We start from the raw sequence: 17,533 nt of genomic DNA on the forward strand, positions 1-17,533 counted from the left end.
TCTCTCCTTAGACTTTCCAACACCATTTCCCACCTCCCTCCTGAGCGAACTCGCATTTAACTCTGAGGATTCAGCCCAGGCACCACAGCCAGGCTGAGCCCACTGGTCTCCCCACATACTGGTCTCCTCCAGCTCTTCCTGGATCTCATTGTTGGCACAGGCAAAGTCGCGAACCGTCTGTCTGTCGCCCTCACTCTTGGAGAGCCAGCAGTCACATTGGAAGCGGAAGGTCTCGTCGCGGGAGTTGTCCTTCACGTCAACATAGCTCAGGTGCCAGCCAGGAAATATCCCTGTGGGAGAGAGATCTTGGGAACTGGGAGCTGAACGTGCTCTCCCTCCCTTTTCAGACATCCACTCCCCTCAGCCCACTGGCTGTGTAACCCTGGACAAGTTCTCTGCCCTCTCTGGGCCTTGGTCTCCTTGTTGATAAAATAAGGAGTTGGGTTAGATGATCTCTAAGGGGTCCTCCAGCCCAGAGGATGTAATTCTCTTTGCAAAATCCTTAACTTGAGGTTCATGAACGCTTAGAGTATTTGTATATGAGATTTAAGCAGTCTACGGTCCCCGAGAAATTGTGCTATAATTATATGTGGACATTTTAGCAGGGAGAGGGCTCATAGCTTTCCTCAGATTCACAATAGGGGGTCTCTGATCCAAGAAATAAACCTTTTTGGAATTCAGGAAGCTGAAGGATGAATCCTATTACTTCCCGACACCAGTATTCACCAAGCTTACGACTATTATACTTCCAGAATCAGTTTAGGTGTTAACTCCTCCAGGAAGCCTTCCCCAATGGCCCCCCTCAACCCACTAGGCCTGTATCAGTGTCCTCCTTCTTGCTCCCATAGCATCCTGCACCTGCCTTGGCCAAGCCCTGACCACGCTGTGTCCCCACTGCTTGCCTGTGTTTCTTTCCCAGGCTGTGAGCATTTGACGGCAGGGACCGGGACTTGTTTTTGTCTCCCCAGTGCCTAGCATAGCAAGTGGCATGGAGTAGTTGCTCAATGAATGCTGAATGAGTATGTTATGACTTTGAGGACCATGGCTATTTGATAATCATAGAAGAGATCAGAAGCTGTTATTTCTTTAAGGTATGTTGCTAAACCTGACATATATTGGCTTAATATTGAACGTACAGCTGCTTCTGTTGTAATTGGCACGGCTTGCTTCAGAAATGTTTGCCCCAAATCATAGCTATCAAGCGTGAATCAATGTGCATTTGCTGTGACAGCTGCATGTTATTTGCACCATGTACTGGTTCAGTTGCCCTCCACCCTTCAATGTCCTTGAGAACTCTGAAAGCCAAAGGGCCCCACGTGGGGGGAAATCCCAGCGGCCAGACAGGTTGTGGTGATGATACTTGCTGCTCATAATATGAACACAAGCAACCCCACAAGGAAGTATATATATATGATCTACTCTCACGTCTTGCTCTCACATGCCACCTGGGGCTGTGGGGGCAGTCCCACTGTCCCCATGAAAAAGCCCTTCTCTAGGACCAGATGCTGCCCAAAGCAACAACTGTGTCTCCTGCTGCTCATTTCAAGGGTCTTATAAGCACAAAGAGACACACAAAGATGGACACATACCAGTAACCCAGACTGCAGGGGGTAGATATTAAGGCTCGTGGGCAGGGCATACATATTGGTGATCCTAGCATAGTTTCATGCTGGGATTAAAAAGTACTTCATACTTTTTTAAACATAGATCTTTACTGAAGTGGAAAAGAATGAGTGCTAAAACAATTAAGTTAAATTTTAAAACACTCCTGTTGTGTTAAACAGTGATGAGTTATCAATAAACTTTTTTTTTAACTTAATATTTTTACCTTTCTGCATTAGGGACAGTTCCACCTGTAAGTTTGTAAATTGGCTGCCTTCTGAGATGGTTCTTGATAGTATCATGGAACTGATTAAACTGCCTAATAAGCCTCGATATATTCAATCTGGAAGTGACGCAAACAAGACCTATTGAAGCAGCCCTAAAAGGCCTCTAGAGTGGACCACAGAAAGGAAGAGGCAAGTGAAGAGTGAGGCAGAGAAAGAGAAGACAAATTGTTGGTTCTGTTGGGAGACGTCTCAGTGGAAGATGTTCTTTGCTCTCCCCTCACCCCCTACCCTGCGTGTGTGTGTGTGTGTGTGTGTGTGTGTGTGAGAGAGAGAGAGAGAGAGAGACAGAGACAGAGACAGAGACACACACAGAGAGAGACACAGAGAGACAGAGAAAGAGAGAGATTGGTTTTACTATTCAGGTCTTACCCAGATCAACTACAATAGAATCTCTGGGATGGGACACAGGCATCAACAAACTTTAAGCTGCCCAGGTGATTTTGGTGTGTAGCCAAGGCTGTGAACTTGGGCCTGCATTGCTATCAGCTGGAGGGCTTGTTAAAAACACAGATTACTGGGCCCCACTCCCAGAAATTCTGATTCAGTAAATTTGTAGTGGGATCCAAGAATTTCCCCCTCTAACCAGTTCCCAAGTGATGCTCATGCTGGTAGTCCCAGAACCACACCTTGAGAACCACGGGATTAATGTATCAGGACCAGAGTCATCTCTTCTGACTCTGGAGTGATGGTCATTCTATGACATCAGGGCAGTAATAATCAACAGGAATCAATGGAAATTTTAAGCATATAAGTATGTGTGTGAGTGTGTGAATGTGTGCATGAGTGATAGTGAAGGGGGACGACAATAACTGGAGAGGTGGGTCATCACAGATCATTTCTGTTGCTGGAACTCACCATTCACCCTGCTCTACACCCTAAGTAGTCTTCACTCCTGAATTACACTCCTGGGGTCCAGGCAAGGTGGTGACAGAGGAAAGCATGAGCTGAGGGAAGAATGGACTCTTGGCTAGCTTTAACTTTATCCACAGACAATTCAGTGCCCCAGTGTAGGGATGAAGACAACCAGAGAAGGAGCCTACTAGGCCTGGGTTGCCCTGGTGTTCAGTGGCAGGTTGCATCCCTTCCCACTGCATCCCCCTTTCCCCATCCTCTGAAAGCATGGCATTGTCTCACCCCATCCCAGTTCTCTTTTCAAGTTAGAATTTTGCAAGGAAACTCCTTCTATGGTAAAAAGCTGGCTAACCCCAACACATTTGAGAGGAAAGAAGCTTCATCCTCAGCTCTTCTCACTGCTGATTTAGTTGACTTGTTTCAGAAATGATTGGCAGGGATCCTACCATGACTTTCTCCACTAAGAACCTATGAAGCATGCAGCTGGAAACAGCCTAGTTTCCAGGAAACAGGCAGGTCAATGTCATATGGCTAGTTTTTGCTGGTGAAGACAACAGGGAAGTTTCCTCACTTAAACAATGTGAGTGGGTTAAAATAGATGACCTCTGAGGGTCTTTATATTTCTATGAATTTACATTATGCAAAAGAAAACATATAAATTCATCTTGTGGTAAAAAATATTCTTCATTTCACCAGAGTTTTCATTAAGGGGAAGAAAGAAGAAGAGCAAGATAAATTAGAAAATAAACACTCTGTGTGATAATTTGTTCAGTATTGTAGAAGCTATCTGGGTAATTGGAATTAAGGGGAAGAATTAATAATTTATCTTGATTTTCCTCTATGAACTATATTTCATGGCAATCAAATAGCCTGAGGGACAATTTTTTTACAGAAGAATTCTAGCTAATAAGTGGATAAGAAATGACAGAATTATAAAATCACCATTTGTAATCCTAATTGAGCATCACTGGGTGAAGCCATTAGGTAAAGAGTTATGGGGGAACTTTACAATGGAGTCAGCAGGTTGACAGCCCCTGGATCCACTATTTGATGTGAGCATCAGTAAAAGCAAGACTGCTGTGATGTACTATGAGGTACACAGGCCCCATTTTAAAGTAGTCCTGATACCACCTGTAAAGTATTCTTGCCAAAGAAGATTGAACCTGAATCTAATCAATCCTTTAGAGCTGACTTCCAGATTGTAGTAAATATGAGGAATAAAGAGGCAATGACACCATGAAGAAGCAGGCAGACAGGTCCAGAATGTGAAAATTCTACGGGTATTGGACCCAGTTCCTTCAACAAGTCAATGGCATGAAAAAATAAAGGGAGCAGGCACTGCTCTGCATTAAAGGAGACTAAAGAGGCATAACAACTAAATGTGGTGTGTGGACCTTGTTTGCATCCTGATTCAAAAAAACCAAAAGTACAAGGGCTATTTTATGTTATTGAAGAAATTTGCACATGGAGTAGAAATTGGATGACACAGAGAAATCGTTGTTAAGTGTGATAATGGCATTGTGATTTCACAAGAAAATGTCTATTTTAAAAAGAGAAACATACTAAATATGTTTGAGATTAAATGACATAAGTTTTAGGATTTGATTTTATATCTTTCAGCAACCAAAAAGAAATTAAGAAAAAAAAGAAAAAGTAAAAAGGGTAAAGTAGGTATGACAAATCATAATGGTTGAATCTATGTGATGGTATGTGGAAGTTCATTATACTATTCCCTTCAATTTTATGAATGTTTAAATTTTTCATAAAAAAGAACTATTGGATAAACAAAAAAGATGGAAAGGTAGATTCAGGGAAAGAGAAGATTGCTATGCTAAGTTAAGTAGACATTTGAAACCTGACTTATATGGTATTTGTTCAGGGATTCACAACTTTTTTGTGGAAGACTCTCAAATGAAATATATTTGTCCTCATAAATTTCTATGCAAGGAATCATATTTTAGTTTGAATATTTTTAGACTAAATATGAAAAATGTGGCATAGAGAGAGCTTAAGGACATATTTAGCTGTCTTAGCTTGTGTTAACATTTAAACTTCCATCCCTGGAAGAGAAAGTTCCTATAAAGAGGAAGTTGGGCACAGAACCTGGACTTGTCCCCCAGAACTTCCTTGACCCTATCCTGACCCCAGTATCCCAATCACTTGGGGCCAGTGAGGTGAGGGAAATCTTCCTTTCCCTGTTGAACCTCAAGACCTACCAGTGATATGGTCTTGCTTTCAGATCCAAAGTCTGGAGAGGAGGAGGCTTTTCTGCCTACAAGGGGAGGAGGATCACATCAGCGACCCAGGATTTTTGTAATTCCAAGAGCCATTATGAGGCCAAGGCAATCAGATAGTCTTATCCCTTGGCCTATCCAAGGGAGGAATCAAGCTCTTTGAAGAGCTTGGCGCCTAAACCATAGGAGTTGCAACAAGCAATACAGCTGGACCGGTGTGGAGCTGTCCATGGTGCTGAAACACCACTTTCCTCTTTCAGGTTTTTTTTTTGACAATGATGACACAAGAAGAATTGGCTGTCGGGTCTTTGCATAGAAGAAAAATGGATCAGGAAAACTGAGAAAGTCTATATATGTGCACAATCAGTGTCTGGGAGTAGGGGGAGCTGGTATTGTAAAACCTAGTTACGACCCTGAGGTTCATGGCCAGCACTCAATTTTTGAAAGTACTAAGGCACAAGGAAAAACTCTGATTCTGGAGAAACATTGGTTCCCTATGACTGAAGCATGAAAAGACAGGAATGGGTCTGAGAGACAGAAACAGGAGTATAAATAAATTCTATTAAAGATATATTAAGTCTGTACTGTATTACAGGCAGTGTGATAGGCGTTAAGGAAAGAGCAACGAGCAAGACAATGGTACTCTTGGAGCTGATAGTCAAGTAAGGGAGACAGAGAAAAAGCGTGTAGTTACAAATATGATGACTGTTCCGGGAGGGAGTTCAAGTTAGAGAATGCAATAGGAAGAACTTTCAGTGAAGAGATGAGGACATAAGAGAGTTTGTCAATCATAAACAGGGAGATGTAATCACGGCAGGGTGAATGGCAGGAGTTAGGTCACAAGGCAGAGGTCCCAGTGACTGGAATTAAATGACAAGTCCATAGTGGGAATAGAAGCCAGTATATGATGCTTTTTGGCTCTAGATTCTTCCTCTTTTTCCTGCTTGAAGGAGTAGTTGGTTTTTGAGCCCCAGTACCACTGAACTGCCTGCAGGACTCTGAAGACTCCAGCTGCAAAAGCTAAGAGCAGTGAGTTTGTCAAGCAGATTCCTACTTAACACCACCTTGAGAGTTATAACTCTGGAACACCTGGCCTCACTGTACTTTAAGCTGCTGCAGTTACCCCCATTGACATTAGGTTCTCTGATGCGACTGCATTCTGATTTTGTGTCTTTTATCTTGACCCAGTGGCCTTAAATATTTTTCCACCCAGCAGCAAATTCTGAGGCAGATTCTTTGCTGGAGAGAGGTGTCTGAATTGGGGCCCTCAGAAAGTCTTTATTATTATTCCCCAGAAGGGCTTTCCCTACTGTGTTAGTTTCCTGGGGCTACTGTAACAAGTTACAACAGACTCAGTGGCTTAAAACAACAGAAATGTATTCTCTCACATCCCTGGAGGCTAGAAGTCAGAAATCAAGGTGTCAGTAGAGCCATGATCCCTTGGCTCCAGGGAAGAATCCTCCTGGCCTCTTCCTAGCTTTTGGTGGCACCCAGCAATCCTTGGCATTCCTTGGCTTGTAGCTGCTATCTCTAGCTGCAGTCTCTGCCTCTATCTTCACATGGCCTTCTTCTCTATATGTCTCTCTGTGTCCTCTCATCTTCTTATAAGGATACAAGTCATTGAATTTAGGGCCTACCCTAAATCCAGGATGATTTCATCTTGAGATCCTTAACTAATATATCTGCAAAGACCCTATTTGCAATTAAGGTCACATTCTGAGGTTCTGGGTGAACAAGAATTTGGGGGAACACTATTCCACCAAGTAAACATATACTTGGAAAATTTCAAATGCTTTAATAAGAGTGTCTGATATTATGTGTTACATCTGGAAAGTTCTCAAACACCTAGAGGGGAGAAAGAGATCTGCATGGAAGTCTAGAAAAGGATGGCATTCTGAAGCCATCCATTTAGGATCCAGAAGCTGCTACAAGCTAATGTTTGACATCAGCTTATTCATTTATTCGTTAATTTATATGATTATTAAATACTAATTGCAGGCACTGGGAATATATAGATCAAATAAGGTCTCTACCCTTGAGAGACTCAAAATGTAATTGGCAAGACATTTACAATTCAGCATAATGAGTGCTACAAGTAGAGGTTTGAACAGAGCAGTTTAGGAGCACGGAGTAGGGAGCATCTAACTTCATTTGGTATAATCAGGGAGCTTCATGAAGAATGTGATAGTTAATCTGGATTTTGAAAGATGCATAAGAATTTAGCAGTGGAAGGAAATTTCAGGTGCAAAACCAACTCCTGGGTATCCATTTATGAATGACTGTTAGCTTGGCCCAAAGGACGTAAGTTATTTCATGCCAGGTGAAATTTAAATAAGGGCTGGCCTCAGAGTTCACGGAGCTAGGAAAAAGAAGAGAGTGAAGAGAAGAGAAAACCTTTTGAAGGGAAAAATTTCATCTTAGACATTTCTCATTGCTGCAAACTCATATGTACCACAACTTTCTCTGGAAGGATTGGAGCAGTCAGGAATAAAGAGACAATTCCACATTACAAAAGGGACTAGCGAGCAGAGAGGGTGAGGTTAGGTGAGAAATGTTCCCTGACATTTTGTGTGTGTGTGGGGGGGCGGGGAGTACTTAGGAGGCAATAAAGAACATTTTTGTCTGATAAACATGAATCCATAAATGATAGAGGGCTGTTCACCTCTTCCTCCTTTCTCCCTGTTATAGTGACTTAATTGTTTGGCTGTATAACAAAATTTCTCATCAAGGGATTTTGGGAATTTGCTAGGGAGAAATAAAAATTTTAAATATTTTGAATTGCTTTGCTATTTAAAAAAAATGGGGCTCATGTTTCCTTTATTAAATTTATGTCCAAGAAACTATGGCATCAAGAACCAACACACTACACCTTGGGATTTCATATCCAGTGAACAATCCTCAGCATTACAGGGCTCCCCAGACAGGGTCCACCTCCCTAAACACATTCTAGTTTGGAAGTAAAAACTGTGGAGGCAATTCTTTTTCCTCCTCTTTTCCTCCTCTTCCTCTTCTTCCTTCCTTTCCATAATCTAGCCTCAAATGTTGGAAATCTCAGGAATCTGTTCTAGGCCGCCCTTGTTTTTCTCAAGCTGCACTTCCTCCACAGACTCTCTAATTCACTCTCATGATTTCAATATGTCTCTTCACTAACAACTCTCAGATCAATATCTCAGATCAATATCTCCCAAATAGCTTTCCTCCTGAGCTACAGACCCTATTGTTACTGGACATCACCTCTTTGATGTCTCCCAGACCTTCAAATTCTACACATCAAGATGAAGAAACTCCTCCTGCATCCTTACCATTCTTGTTCAAGTCTCTTTTTCAGTCAAACCTTTAACAAATCCTCTGCCTTATCATTTCTCAAATCTTTCCTTTTTCTTCATTTCCTCCCTACTGTTACTATCATTGTGCAAGATATCATCATCTCCCAATATCTCTTAACCAGTCTTTTGAGTTCATTTTCTTCTCCATCTAACCTATTCCCTACGGACACTATGATAATCTTCCCTATGTGACTACTGTTCCTGAGATCCTTTGACGGCTTCTCAATACAATTATGATAAAGTCCAAATCCTTGACATGGCTTATAACATCTTGCATGGCCTGGTTCCTGTCTACTTTCTAGCTCCCACGCTATTTCCTACTTTGCAGTCATTCTGGAATTTTCTTTCACTTGTGGCACATATCAAGATTTCTGGTGGTCAAAAGGTAAAAACTTCCAATTATAAAATAAATAAGTCATGGGGATGTAATGTACATCATGGTGACTATAGTTAATAATGCTGTACTGCATATTTGAAAGTTACTAAGAGAGTAGATCTTAAAGTTCTCATCACAAGAAAAAAAAACTCGTAACTATGTGTGGTGATGGATGTGTACTAGACTTATTGTGGTGATCATTTCACAATATATACAAATATCCAATCATTATGTTATACACCTGAAACTAATAATGTTATAGGTCAATTTTATCTCAATAAAAAAAGACTTATTCTATTTTTGGGATTTTATATTTGCTATTCACTTTGCTTCAAAAGTGCTCCTCCATTTTTGGCAAACACACACTTCACCTTGTATATACTCCTATGCATTCTTCAGGTCTTAGCTTAAATATCACTTTTTCAGAGAGCTCTTCTGTGAGTCCTCAGATTATCACCCTGTGTACCCCCATTTTAAACACACATCATTATTTAAAGCAATTACTTGTTTAATAAATGTATTTTTTGCTAGAAGGTCATTTTCAAGATGGCAAGAACCTTGTCTCTTGTTCACTACTGTATCCCCAGCACTGAACACAGTAACATACAGTAAGTGCTCGATACAGTTGGACCTCATTATTTGTACATTCCGTATTTGCAAATTCACCTACTTGCTAAAATTTATTTGTAACCCTATAATCAATACTCACAGTGCTTTAATAGTCATTCATGGACATGTGCAGAGTGGTAAAAAATTTAGCTGTCTGATGCACATGTTGCCAGCTGAAGTTGATCAAAACGATGCTCTGCCTTCTTGTTTCAGCTCTCATACTATAAACAGGAGTCTTTTTTGTGGTCTATTTAGTGCTGCATTTTTCACATTTTTGTGCTTTTTATTGGTGAGTTTGCTGCTTAAAATGCCCCCAAGCATAGTGCTGAAGTGCTGTCTAGTGTTCCTAAGTGGAAGAAGGCTGTGATGTGCCTCATAGAGAAAATACATGTGCTAGATAAGCTTTGTTCAGCCACGAGTTATAGTGTTGTTGGCTGTGACGTCACGGTTAATAAATCAACAATATATATTTAATAAAGTATCTTAAAACAGGAACACACACAAAACAAGATTGTGTACTGATCAGTTGATGAAAATGTTGCAATTTGCAGGAACTTAACCTTGTATTTCCCCTAGAAGCATTGGTTCAGAGTTTGCTAATTAATGAGAATCAATTGCATTTGATTTATTGACTAATACCAATATAAAACCGTGAGGATTGTTAGGGCTGCAGTTGTAGAGGAACTGGACTGCTCACACTATCTGGGGAGAGGACATGTCAGGTAGGAGGAGAAAAACAAGAAAGGGGGAAAAATAGGCATCACTACAGACAAACATTATCCCTGACTCTTGAAATGTTACTGCATGGCTTTCTGGAACATTTTTCTAATATACTAGCCTTTACCTTCCTAGATAGTTTAGAAGGAAGGATACAACATGGAGCAGGAATGCCCCAAAGGACTCTGGAAAGTTGTGGTGAGAAAAAAACTGTGATGGAAGGTGATGAAAGACATTGAAAGCATGGCATCAACAGGAGAAGTCATCCAAGGAACAGAGAATCAGTAGGGCTTAAAGGGTTAGTCAGGTGGAGTTCAGAGTTGGATAAGGTGGAATTGGAGATAGTAGCATTTGAAGGCAAGAGACAGAGATAAGCTCTGATCTTGGATCAGCAACTCCTTGCTTTTTATTGCTGTGAATTGAGGGTGGCCTTTATGGCAATCTGGAACATCCTGTCAAGCTTAAGGGATGTCTATAACAAGCCAGGTTGAAAATAGTCAGTCCCCAAGGTTGGAAGCCTGGAAACAGGCTATGGAGTCCACAGTTGAGAGAAGCCAGAGGCGGAGTCAGGACCCGGGACAGCTCCATGGCTCCAAAGACTGTTGCGTGATTTCTCCAGAACTGTGGTCTTTAACACAGGCATCCTCAGTCTTTCTGGCCTTCCCCTCCACCCTCACCCCCTATGAATGAAACACTCATGTTAAAAATGGCCCTGGCATTGTCTTCTCCTCTTGGAAAACGGAGGGAGGTCATCATAGTCTACATGAAATCCTTCCTCATGCAGTTTTCTGGCCTGACCGGGAGGTGATCAGGGGGCCTCTTGAACCCTGACTTCATCATGTGGTTGAACCCTGAGTGCACTGTTCGTGCTGGCTGGGAATAATATTCCTTCCTTCTCAAGGTTTTAGTCCCTTTGCTTCTCTGTTGCTTCTGAGGTGGGGGCTAGGGCAGAACAGGACTAAAGGCCCTGATATTTCTCAGCTCTCTCCTGGTAGGGGTGGGGGGTCTCAACTAAACTAAGATTTAATGAGTTTCCACTATGCTATAGGCACTATCGTAGGCAGTTATGAAGATAAAGATGAACAAGGCATGGCTCTTGCCCTAGAGAGTAGTGATATCTTGCCAGTGTGTGTTCGTGGCCTGGCAAAGAGTTAGAAGCCCATAGATACAAGTGCTTCTTTCTGATTAAGGCAGGAGCATACTTCCTGAGAATATACTCCAAAACAATGATTTCCGTCTCGTGTGGGCACTGCAACAGGAAACTGTATGCACAGATGTTAGGGTAGACAGACCGCATCCCCACCCCACTCTCATTACTCTGATCTCTCAATCCCTCTAATTAGGCTTGTGGTGACACACACAGTGGGGCTCAGCGCTTTTACTGAGTCACTGGCAGCCCAATTAAACACTGAAGTGGTTGTCTGGACTGAGTGAGCCATTTGTTGAGTGTAACGCACAGCGGCTCATCTTGATCTTGTAAAGTGTCTGGGGCAGAAGATGGTCTTAATGATTACGACTCTTCTTATTAAGCCAGACTTTCAACCTCCAGCCAACCTACTATTAGTCCTAAGACAATCATAATGAGTGACAAGAGAATGGGAAAGAATTCAGGGGTCTTTGTCTTGTTTCCTTCTTGAGAAAGAGGAGAGATTCATTAGGAATATTTTAAGAATGTTTTGCAAGCATGTTTTTTTTCCATAGACTCATAATGACACCTGGATGAACAGGTGAGGAAGAAGCGTCTCCTTGCAATGCATCCTTTTTTGGACAAGACACCCCCTATACACCCCCAAAATAAACATATATGGAGCACATAGCGGACAGAGATAGAAGAAACTGCCCTCATCTCCTCATATTTTTTGACCTGCTGGCACAGCAGCCATGTGAGGGTGCAGAATAGTGATGGCGGGATCACAGCATGGTGTGCCAGGACAGGCATTGGATCTGGCATCAGAAGACTTGGATCTGAGTTCTGGCTGTGTCCCTTTCCTGCCGTGTGGTCCTGAGTAAGAAATTCAAACCTCATAGGGCCTCAATATTCCTTGGTTGTAGAAAAGAGGGATAATAAATTACTTTTGCTGCAGTAATTCATAAAGTTGTTGTAAGGATCAAATATTTGCATCTGTAATACCTAACAGAGTGTCAGGGCATAGTGAACACTGTAAACGTTCACTAAATGAATGACTGAGATTTGAAATCTGTGGAGTGCTGTGCAAATATTCGTTATTTTATTGCTTTGAAGACTGGCTATTTTCTCTGCACCTAATCTGAGCTTATTCCATGTTATGGGAAAAATGTAATTGTTTAACTCATGTTAACACAAAACAGTCTAGGTCCTTTAGGAAGAAAGGTTGCAAACTGCCAAGTTGGCTTCATCAATCACCATGACAGACATATTGGTCCTCAGTGGGGATTTGGAAGAAGTAAGGACAAACACAACAGTCAGGGTGGCTCTGGGCCACTCATCAGGAAGACTCAGAAAAGACTGGAGAAGGCTTTGAGTGGATAGCTTTGCAGAGGCTAGTTTCAATGGAAGACAAGAGAGGTGAGTTAGAACAGTAAGAATTAAGAAAACAGTATGTCTCAAGGAGGTGAAATTTAGTATTTAACAACTCTTCTCTAATTACATAAAATAGAACTTAAAGGCCCAAAGCCAGAAAAAATTGTCAGAGTGGCCTGAAGATGACAAAAAAATAACCCCAAAAATGTTGAGAACATGAACTTTATCACAGTTACAGATGTGACAAAGTATTTCCTAGGTACTTTGAAGTTAAAAATAAATTTCTCACTTGGCTTATATCCTATTCCATCATTTATATTTATAAGTGTATTTGACTAATTTTAGACTTGCTATTATAAATAAACAAGCATAATCCTTTATAGAAAATCCATGGACAGTGATTTGGTGATATAGCCCTTTTTTCTCCTTAATTTTTATGTCTGAACTAAGTAGAATTAATGCTCCAACATCACAGAAAATGCGGAACCACTCATCCCTCGGGGGAAGGCAGGAGGAACTAAGCTTCATCTCCAAAATTTGTTGAGAAACATTGGCTCTTCTAACTGATGGAAGTGTCAAAATGGTGGCAATCAGCTTTTTTTAGTTGCCTGACACCCTGGGGTAGGAGAGTCCACATGCTACCAGGGAAACGGGGAGGGGCTTGAGTGGAGAGCTCGCCTGCCCTCCCCATCACCCTGAACTTGAGGGGAGTTACCTTTGTTGTCGTGCCAGACCCTCAGCTTGCAGAGGTGGCCCAGGCTCAGCATGTTGGAGAAATTGAACGTGTCAGTGTTGTTCCGCTCAAACTTGTTCCAGTTGGCCGACTGCTTCAGGGGCAGGGTCCCGCTATCCCCATTCTCCCCGAAGATGATGATAAACACGTTGGCATCAGTGCCCGCTCCTGGGGGAGCACAAGACAAGGGCTCTGGGTGCCGGCCTCTCTGACACACAACTCTCTTGCTCTGGCCTCAATCCTGGACTCCTCAGAGGAACCAGGGGTGCAGATGAGCAAGTTCAGAGTTGATGAGGCCAAGGATGAGGTTGGAAAGGGCTGGTTAGTGTCTTGGGACTCCCAGGTCTCCAACTGTATCCTTTATTTTGTCTCTGTGCCTTGTTAATGCTTTTGGGCTAACTGGAGTCCTGGTTAGCAAGTGTGAATGGTTTAGTGCAAGAACTCACCTAGTTCTGGAGAAATACACCCATACTTAAAAGGCTTGCCATGGGGCCGGCCCTGTGGCGTAGTGGTTAAGTTCGGCGCACTCTACTTCAGCAGCCCAGGTTTGTGGGTTCAGATCCCAGGTGCAGACCTACACCCCTCATCAGCCATGCTGTGGCGGTGACCCACATACAAAATAGAGGAGGATTGGCACAGATGTTAGCTCAGGGCTAATATTCCTCAAGCAAAAAAAGAGGAAGATTGGTGACAGATGTTAGCTCAGGGTGAATCTTCCTCAGCAAAAAAAGAAAAAAAAAAGGCGTGCCATGCAGACTGGCTTTACAGTTTAGAAATACAGGCTCCCTCCTGCACAATGTGGGTTCAGAAGAAAATAGGAAAGTTCATTGTTCACCAAATCTATCTCTGGTTGACCTCCTACACTAGAACTTCATATCATTCGCTTAAGCCAAAGAGAGGTACTGACCCCAGTTGAAAAGAAAATGCTTCCAGAAAAGGTGACCTCTTGAATCTTTTCTGATGCATATCCTACTGTTATGAATGAACTTATCAATTATTTTCTGAGTGCATCATCAGAGGATAGAGGAGCTTGAAAACACGTGGACACTGGGAACTTTAAGTAAAAAGAGTGAAAGCTTCTCTGTGAGAAGGAAGAAGGGAGATGCCAAAAACAAACTACCAACTGTACTAACCCATCACTTATGCCTGAGATCCTACCATGAGAGTTTCATTTCTTTGGCTAAATGTTCCTTTGTTGAAAAAGTAAGCTACAAGGGCCAACAAGTTAATCCCTCACTACCATTTACAATCAGTATGAACAAGTCTGCCAGATTCCTTGCAACAGCTCCTGGAGAACAGGCCTGGTATAGTGGTGGGTAGGTGGGAGGCACTGCCTCTGTGACAAGAATGTATTCCCTCTCAGCTCCAGGCCTTTGTATATGCTAGTACTTTTGCTTGAAAGCCCTTCCTCTGATGTCCTATCTGCCTCAGTGGCTTCTGTTTGTCTTTCTGGACTAGACTTTGGCATCGCCTCTGGAAAGCCCTCCATGACCCTTGCCTCTGCTCCCCAGCTAGGTAAGGTGCCCTCCTCAGGGTTCCCCAGCACCTGTGCTGACCTCCGTCAAAGCCTCACTGTCATCGCTCCACTAGAATGTCAGATCCACGAGGGCCCTGGGTCATATCTCCCTCCTAATACCCCGGGCCAAAGCTGGCACACAGAAGATGGTCGCGAAGTGCAGGGATGTAGGAAGGAACCCAAGGGCATCCAAGATGGCTGGCACCTGGGTGAAGGGTGTTGGGCAGCAGCAGGAAGACAGAGGGCCTCTGAGTCAAGCTCCTGCACCATTTTCAAAAGTTCTGACCATACTGTCTGGTACTGTTCTCCTCCATTTCCCTGAAGGAGGAGGGACAGAGCCAATTAAGGCATTGGGAGAAAATACTTTGTCCAGACAGAAAGTGACACACTGTGGAAAGGACTTGGATTAACTAGCTTTTGGAAGGGCATCCAAAGAAAAATGCCCTGACCAGAGCCCAGGGCCTGAGCCAGAATTTGAGGAGGGGCAAAGGTAGTGGGAGGTGGGAGTGGGAGACGGGAGGGACTCCCTGACTCACCCAGGATGTCACTGGTCTTAACTGAGACGGTGTAGGAAGTCCATTCCATCATCTCCTCGCCATCAATGACGGCACACATTTCACACACTAGGGTCTTCTTGCCCTTCCGCTGGGACAGCCAGTCTCCATAGTAGAACATGGTCAGGTCTCCGGTATTCATGTTCTTCAGGAGGATCTGGATGAGGGGGAGCCGGTGTGAAAATGCCCTCCCTCACCTCCACCAGCCCCCCCCACCTCCACCAGCCCCCCACCCGCTAATGCAGCCCACTCCGTTGAACCCCAAAGACCCAAGATCCCAGACCTGAGATGGGTTCTTCTGACTTAGGCTCAAGGCGTGTAGAAAGGGCCCTCTCCAGGACAAAGAACCTGTCCTGTATACCTTCCATGGGGCCTAAAACCCCCACTGGGACTACCCTAGTCTGGGGATTTGGAAATGGGCAATTTGTCCAAACACGTTTCAAAGAGGTACCTATCACTGTGCACAAGAATTGCTTGCTGAATGAAGGACAGAAGAATGGACCAACCAAACCACGGTCAGCCACAAACACCTGGTAACGGCATACTGAAGTTGGCCAGATTGTCCTTGGCGTGGGCCCCATATTGTTGGCTCAAGAACATCTGCTAATAGCTGAACAGGGAAGTAGGAGGTTGAGGACTCAGGATAGATGGCCTTTGGTGGACGGGCGATGAGAGGACTGACTCAGTGGGGAGCAGAGGCCCGAGACGGAAAAAGAGGCAGCCACCCGACTGCGTGATCACAGGGCACCAAAAGCTCCCTTGCCGTCCTGCCTAAAGTTCCCACCACTGGGGGCTTACGCTGCCCCAGTTCTTGCTGTGCCTCTCTCAACCCTCCCAACTCACTTCCTCCAAGAAGCCCACACCAAATCTCTTTCCATGACATATTGACAGTGCATGCTGTGTTCTCTGGACACAAATAAATAAAACTATGTTCTCTGATTAATTTACACCAAAAAGCTTATTGGATTATATAGGCTGGGTCTGTGTAATAACCCTCTAAGGTGACACTTGCACTTTAACAAGGTCCACTGACAACCTAAAAGAGCAGGAAAAGAAGTGAGTAGTGGGTGGAAGGGAGAGTGAGGGTGCACGTTCTACCCTCTCCAGGAACCACTCAGGCCGGCTGCCCAGGCCATCAATTCGGATCCGCATCTTGGTGAACGGAGCGATGTCCAGGATCTCCATGATGAAGGTATCGTTCTGTTCCCGCTCAAATCTGGGGGTGGAGACGAGGGCCATGAAGAAGGGAAGCTGGCCATGGTGAGGGGGAGGTCAGATTCGGGGTCAAGAGAGAAGAAGAGACCTTTACTTAGCCCCTCTCTCAGCTCCCAGTGACTACCCAATAGCCTGTCTCTTGCACCCTACCTGTGTTCCTGAAAGACTGGGTTAAGTGAATTTGGTTAGTAGAAACGGCCCTGAATCAAGAGCTATCAGTTCTGGGTCCTAATCTCATTCTGCCATCCACCTAGAGCAGTCCCAGCTCCTCTCTGGGACTTGGTTTCTTCATCTGTGGTCGGGGGAGAATGACACTAGCCCTGCAATCGCATAAAACTGTCATGAGGACCAAATGGATGTGAAACCAACTTAAAATGTAAGAAGACTTCCACACCTGCAAAGCTTTAAATGATGTTCTATGAGTGACAGGGCTGCCACGAATGATGGGGCAGGTTGTGCACCATACAACTCTAGATGGTGCCATTCACATTTTTGTATACACAATCTGCACAACTTAATGCAGTGGCCCTAGATTGGGCAATGCTACCAATAACTGTGAAATGCAGGCAAATAGAAGGTAAGATTGCTTATGTTGCTATCACTGTTTTTCTGCTGAACGGCTTCATCATTTCAGAGATGCTCTATCTATTCTTTACTGCTCTTCCCACAGTGCTGCACATACAATGAGAACGTCAATGCTGGCTGATTGCTTGACTGCTGACTGATTCCAGATGCTGCTGCTGATCAGCCCCTGGGGGTAATGCAGGCAGCACTGAAGATATGACACTGCATGGCAATTGTTATGCTTCCTCGAATACAAGACATATTTTTAAAAACAGAGGCCACAACCGGCGGGGGCTGGACTGCAAATGCTGCACACTGACTACTACTGGTCTTCAAGGCAGGGGTGGAGCAGAGGCCTAATCTCTTTGATAAGTTGCTCATGAGCATTTTATGGTTATTAGAAGTGAAAACATTCTCCCAAAAGTCTGCCCCACGTCTCTCCTGCTCT

The 17,533-nt window shown here is 43.6% G+C and overlaps 1 protein-coding gene across 2 annotated transcripts in view; it reads right to left on the reverse strand.

Moving 5' to 3' along the window:
* Positions 1-17,533, reverse strand: part of LOXHD1 (lipoxygenase homology PLAT domains 1) — a 176,503-nt gene that overhangs the window by 14,045 nt on the left and 144,925 nt on the right. For both annotated transcript variants that reach the window (XM_058556571.1, XM_058556570.1), the window contains 4 exons: positions 16,405-16,522; positions 15,289-15,463; positions 13,219-13,404; positions 120-290 (listed from right to left, as the gene is read on the reverse strand). In XM_058556571.1, coding sequence (XP_058412554.1) covers positions 120-290; positions 13,219-13,404; positions 15,289-15,463; positions 16,405-16,522 — 650 coding nt within the window. The remainder of the gene's footprint in view (positions 1-119; positions 291-13,218; positions 13,405-15,288; positions 15,464-16,404; positions 16,523-17,533) is intronic.

This window comes from Diceros bicornis, chromosome 16, assembly GCF_020826845.1.
Source record: "Diceros bicornis minor isolate mBicDic1 chromosome 16, mDicBic1.mat.cur, whole genome shotgun sequence".
NCBI lineage: Eukaryota > Metazoa > Chordata > Mammalia > Perissodactyla > Rhinocerotidae > Diceros > Diceros bicornis.